The 6000-nt window shown below is 54.4% G+C and overlaps 1 protein-coding gene across 3 annotated transcripts in view; it reads right to left on the bottom strand.

The window, feature by feature from the left end:
• Positions 1–6000, bottom strand: part of PLEKHB1 (pleckstrin homology domain containing B1) — a 46651-nt gene that overhangs the window by 13646 nt on the left and 27005 nt on the right. For 2 of the 3 annotated variants that reach the window (XM_034759183.1, XM_034759184.1), the window contains exon 6: positions 1200–1302. In XM_034759183.1, the coding sequence (XP_034615074.1) occupies positions 1200–1302 (103 nt within the window). Of the gene's footprint in view, positions 1–1199; positions 1303–3497; positions 3657–6000 lie in introns of all 3 variants that reach the window. The other variant, XR_004644202.1, reaches the window with a different exon arrangement.

The following is a 6000-nucleotide window of genomic DNA, read 5'->3' as shown; positions in this document are numbered from 1 at the left end:
CTAGCTGTCATGGACACCAGCACCACCCGCTGGCACTAACTGGTGTCCCTGTTGACAGCCAGCACAGAGAGGGCAAGGACTAAGCAGAATGAACTCCTCTCCCTTCCTATGAGATGGTCGCTACTGGGACAGGGTGAGGCAGCAGCTGTTATCCATTAGGAGATAGACAGAGAGCGTCAGTCTCTAGGCCTGTCTGTCTAGGTTCATAGGGCCACATTTCCAAGGTAGTTAGGTGCCTAAAGATGCAGAGAGGAACCTAGCAGGATGTTCAATTTGCCTCAGGCACCTACCTGCGTCTCTAGGGGCCTAAATCCCTTAAAAAATCTGGCCCCATCCATTTTAAGGTCAGAAGGGACTGTAATGGGGTTCTGATGCTGGTGCCCATCACCATGGTATCTCAGCACCTTTCAAAAGCAGGGAGTGTCCATCCAGCATCTTTTGCAAGCAGTAAAGTCAATGCATTTATGTTACATTAAATACGTGAAGGGAATATCATGTTTTGCACATGACTCCAGGAATGGCCCAGAAGTCTGCAGCAGCGCTGCTGTGCAATGCAATTTGGACCAGTGCTAGGATACCGTAGGAACTTAGTTTTTAAATTAAAAAAAAAAAATTAGCTTCTTTATAAACTGCCCCATTTTAGCTCTAGGAGATGATGCCAAGTACCTAATGAGCCGTGACCTTTTGTCCTTTCCTGGTGAAGCTACGCACAGAATTGAATTCTACCTAGAGTTACAAAACTCAAACAGAACATATGCATCCATACGCATCTTCGTATGCATCCGCAGAAGGGGGCAGTAGCCCACGAAAGCTTATGCTCTAATAAATTTGTTAGTCTCTAAGGTGCCACAAGTACTCCTGTTCTTTTTGCGGATACAGACTAACACGGCTGCTACTCTGAAAAACTCAAACGTATTTCCTGAAGGAATTAGGCATCCTCTTCTGCTTCATTCACAGAAATAAGCAAAACCCTCAGTAAATTTAATAAGAATGATACCGTGGCTTGACTGGCTGGGCTGTAAATGGGCCTTGCCCTCTAGAGGTTGGAATCTGAACACTGCCAAGTAAATAACATGGGTGTCTAAATCTGCTCCGTTTCCTACATGTTGGGTGCAGCCCTCTGGCTAAACCCCCGCCTCATTGGGGGCCCCTCAACTGTCAGTGTGGGCTGGGGGAGGCCATGATGGGGAAACACATACCTCCGTACTGGGTGCCGTAGTATCCCGAGCTGACGTACATGGTCTGGTGGGAATCCAAGGGCACTGTCTGGTAATAGTCGTCATATGGGTCGTACATATGGACCTACATGGGGAGGGTGACACAGATGTTAGGCCCAACGGTGATGCCTTGCCGCCTGCTCCCAAATCTGCCAAGCTCACTGCCCACATCAGGGTTCCTTTGATCTCTCCGTTCCCCCACAAGCTCCCTTCCATCCCACCTCGTCCCTCATGCCAGGGGCTGTGATGCCCCATTCCTCTCTCCCCCATACCAGGGTCCCCCATTCCCCGCCCAGTGCCAGGGGCCCTGATTCCTCCTTCCCCCCACCATTCTGATTTCTTTTCCTTCTGTCTGGCAGATAAGTCATTCAGGGTGCCAACATTTTTAACCCTATTGGGATGATGGGCAAAGCTGAGCTGAGGGGTGGGCTGGTGTCTTGTTGTGCTGGAAGATGTTAACCATCAACTGGTTCTTTGCTTTCTAGACAATTACAGACCTGGCTGAAGCTGCTAGCTCCGCTAACCAGATGCCAGGGGCTCTGTGTGTCCCCCATTTCTTTCATCCGGATTTTCCATTTTGCCTCAAACTCAACAGGGTTCTGCTCTCTGAGGCCTAGCACGTTCCCTGAAATTTTAAAACTGATTGGCTGTAGCATTCCAAAGTTATTGTGTTACATTCAAACAGCAGCTGAATGTAGAATCGCGCTTCACTTGGCCAATTAGGGTAAGGCCTAGAGGCCCCAGCTGAGATCAAGGCCCCATTGTGCCAGGCACTGAGGGTACACGTAGTAAGAGACAGTCCTTGCCACAAAAAGCTTAGTCTAAATAGACAAAGATCAGGAGGGGAAACTGAGGCACAGAAACAAGAACAGATGTGCCCAAGGTCACTGAGCAGGCTACTGCCAGAGCTGGGCCTAGAACCCAGTTCTCTGGGGAACACACTGACACTACTGGGAAGAAAGAATTCAGGGGGCAACACAACCCCTGTTCAGATGGGTGAGTCTCTCTCTCTCTCTCTCACACACCCCCCTCGTGTTTCAAAAGCACACAGCATCCAATCATCAGCCTCAACTACAGCGTGCGCTTAACAAAATGTCCCCCAGCAACCAGATGTGCAGCAAGAGCGAGCGAACGCTGCTGCCGCAGCCTGGGTTTCCTGCTGGTGCTTCTGTGCACTGCCCCTCCGCAGAGCCCATCTCCCCCAATCAGTCCTGGCCATTTGATTTGATTTGTATTGAATTGCTCATTTCTGCGGCTGAAGCCTCGGGAGAGGAATTAATGCAGATTAGCAGCTCTCTGCTCCGTGCCTCCTATTAGAATGTATTCATTTGTACCTCGGAAGTCTGCTCAGGGAGGCTGTTAATGATTTGAGAGCTTAAACTGTTTTTAAATGGATTCTGCTCTCCTTCAGACTGATTTACAGACGTCCCGCAGCAGGGCCCAGAGAGCCGAGAGTGCGTCTACGCTGCAAGCCGGAGGCGTGATGTACCCAGGCTGCCAGGCGGGCAAGACTAGCCTGTGCGGCTGCCCCCGCTGCCAAGGCTTCCCTGCTAGTGTTACTCGAGCGGCTTTGATCTGACTTGATTAAAACGAGCTCCGTTATCTCTACACGTGCTGCAGCTATACCCTCAGGCTGGAGCCAATGGTGAAATTCCCCATTCACCTGGGCAGGATCAGGCCCCAAAACAGTCAGTGGGTGAAGAGGGCACGCTGGGAACACTGCAGTCTGAAAGGGCGCACCCCCCACTAACAAATCACAGGTGCCAGGAACGGTCGTGCCCCATGTTACTGATACAACAACAAGCCGCAGCAAAGCATACAGCACTAGCTACCGCTGCTGTGTGGGGTCCAGTGGACCGAGGATGGGACTGGGAGGCAGGAGCCCTGGGTTTCATTCCTGCCTAACCAGCTGCTGTGTACGGAGGGACAGTGTGGGATGAAAACTGCTGCTTGAGCAGGGCACGTGTTTGGCCTAAAGGAAGGACAGACGCTGGAAGTGAGCGACGTGGCAGCGAAGGGTTAAGAGAGCTATCCAGTCACAGCTTGAGGCTCCGATCTCCATTCCCAATGTGCCAGGGCACCTGGCTACCACCTGGCGCTCTCCAGGGATGATTAAAGCACAACCCAATAGATGAACTCCTGCCTGTGTCCTTGGACTGTCCAAAATCAAGGATGCTGGTAAGGTCCCTGTTGGAACCAGTACCCTGGCCCAATTCGACGCATGGCTTAGCCAGGCCTCTAATGGATTAGATTTGGCCATCAGCACAGACAGCCGCTCACCCCAAGGGCTCAGAGCCTGAACGTGACCAGCAGTTTGTGCCGATTTCTCTCACACATGCGGCTCCAGCAGATGAGTTCGGAGAGCAGACGGATTTGTTCAGAGGTCCTCACAGATAGCGTCATCTCGACCAGCCCCGGTAACGTATTGAGCGTTCCAAGCTACGGGAGGACACAACACGAAACCCTCAGCCAGGCCGAATGCAGACGCGCACGTTCCGGAGTGGAGACATGCCGGGAATCCCTTGGTCCCAGCACTAGCGCATGGAGTACAGCTCGCTTTCCTCTTAAAGCCAGTGCAACAAGCATGAGAGTTAGAGCTGGAGGAAGGGGCTTGATTGACGGCCCTGGAGACGGACTCCTCCCCTTATCCGCACAGGCAGCAGGGGATGCCTCTCCAGCCTGGACCTGCAGGAACCATGCCTCAGAGAGGGCTCAGACTCCGTGGCGCCTTCAGTCCTGGGCCTCTTCCCAAGACTGCCAGTTAGCACCAGTTGTGGGGTGAATTTTGATGGGTGGCCGCTGTCCACCAGGTGCTGGGCTCAGCCCCCAACCAGTCCACCTACAGCTCTTGGAGCAGTCACCTTGACGCTTAGCCACTGCAAACCTGGGACGGCTGTACACCCAGGCACCCTGGTGCTGAAAGGCCTCCTGACCTCCTCTCTCTATTGGTATTGCAGTAGCTTCTACAGCTGCCAGCTGAGCTCAGGGCCCCACTGTGCCAGGGGCTGTACATACTCCGTGTGCAAACAGTCTAGCCAGAGAAGACAAAGGACACAGGGAGGGCCAGCCTGGATCAGACCCAGTGGTTATCTGGTCCAGAGGCCAGTAGCAGATGTCTCAGAAGAGGGTGTGAGGAGATGCGGGCGGCTGGCTGCCCCCATGTTCACTCTCACCCTGGTTTCTAATAACCAGGGCTTGGCTACAATGTTTTCATTATTAATTCAGCAAAGGGTGGGAGACAGGCAGTATTATTATCCCCATTGTACAGATGGCAAGTCTGCAGCAGCCCAGCTGGGCAATGGAGAGACCAAACAGCTTGCCCAGGGTCACACAGGGAGGCTGTGGCAGAGCAAAGAGCCCAGAGTCCCCGTCTCGTACCCTAATGACAAGACTGAACGCCCTCCCCTCCATCCACCCTTCCATTACCAGGTGCTGGAGTGCTCTGCTCAGGCACTGCTGGGTTAGCTGGCAGCTCTGCACCTTGATTCAGCCCACTGGCCAGTACCTTTCTTTGTGAAATGCAGGCAGCAATAAAACCCCATCCATGTCAGCGGCATGAGAGCCCAGCGCCTTATGGGGCACCCTGGGCTGTGGAGCTGATCACCACATCTCTGCCAGCTGCCTCCGGCCACTGACTTTATGGAGCGCTCAGCGGGAGTGAACAATAGTCCAGAGTGAAATGTGGCCGAGGCGAGAACCCATGCGATGACCCGGCCCCCTCCAGGCCCCCAGCTGGGGGGGAGGGGGAAGGCTGAGTGAATAATTCAACCAAGGGAAAATGCAATTAGAAGGCAGAGGTTTGAGACAGGAGGTGAATGGCATCCCCATGGCAACATGTGGCCAGAGCCGTCCCCCAAACCTCAGGCTGGGATGAATCAAAGGGAATCCCTAATTGCCAGCAGGTGCCTCTCTCCCACCCCCCCAACATGCCCTGCCCCATCCCTCCCCATGGGCTAGGCTCAGTGATTCACCGACATGTCTCAAGTGGCACGTACATCTGGGGATGGGTGCTAGTAAAGAATCTCACTGTCTGTGGGTAACTCTTACCACAAACTACGGGCTGGTCTCACTGCCCGGGAGCCATAGGCGGCAGGAAATGGAGAGGAATGAATGTTCTCAGCTCCTGCCCTATGGCGGGGGAAGGGTCCCAGAACTTGCTAGCATGGAGCGTGCCAGGGAGGGGCAATACCAGGGCACCTGCGAAAGGGACTAAGTCAGTGCCAGATGGACCAAGGAGGCGGGGACTGTCTCTGACCAAGGGGCTGAAGGCCTGGTAGATGCATCACCTGGCACAGGATGGAGCCAGCAGAGGGCTTCAGGCTGGAGCCTGGCCCGGCCTGGCCTCCCCCAGCAACCTTCAAACAGGACTTGCGGCAGAGTGGTGTTAAAAGGCCGAGCTGGGAAATGAAGCCATTCGTGGCCGAGCCTGACAGGTTTCCTGCTGACTGGGGAGACGCCACCAGGCAACTGGTGGAGTTGGCGAGTGGCCACCTAATGGCACTTCCGTGCCCCCATCGAATGGCCTCCTCTCGGGGCAGATATCACAGGGCCCGGCTGGTGAGCTGCAGAAGAGGCAGGCCGCTGGGTGGGTGGCTTTAGCACAGAGGCAGCGGGTCCATCGTAGGGCTGGCTGCATTGTTCAGGGGCTGCCTATGCGGCTGCCCCCGCCTGTATGCCAGGCTGCTCTCTCCTACAGCCCATTCATGGTGTCAGTTTAAATCCTCTGCATCTCTCCCCGCAGGAGCGGTGGTGTAGGCAGCTCAGGGCCCCCCTGGGGCTGGCT

Source organism: Trachemys scripta, chromosome 1, assembly GCF_013100865.1.
Source record: "Trachemys scripta elegans isolate TJP31775 chromosome 1, CAS_Tse_1.0, whole genome shotgun sequence".
Classification (NCBI taxonomy): Eukaryota; Metazoa; Chordata; order Testudines; family Emydidae; genus Trachemys; species Trachemys scripta.
This window is presented reverse-complemented; position numbering and strand designations above follow the sequence as displayed.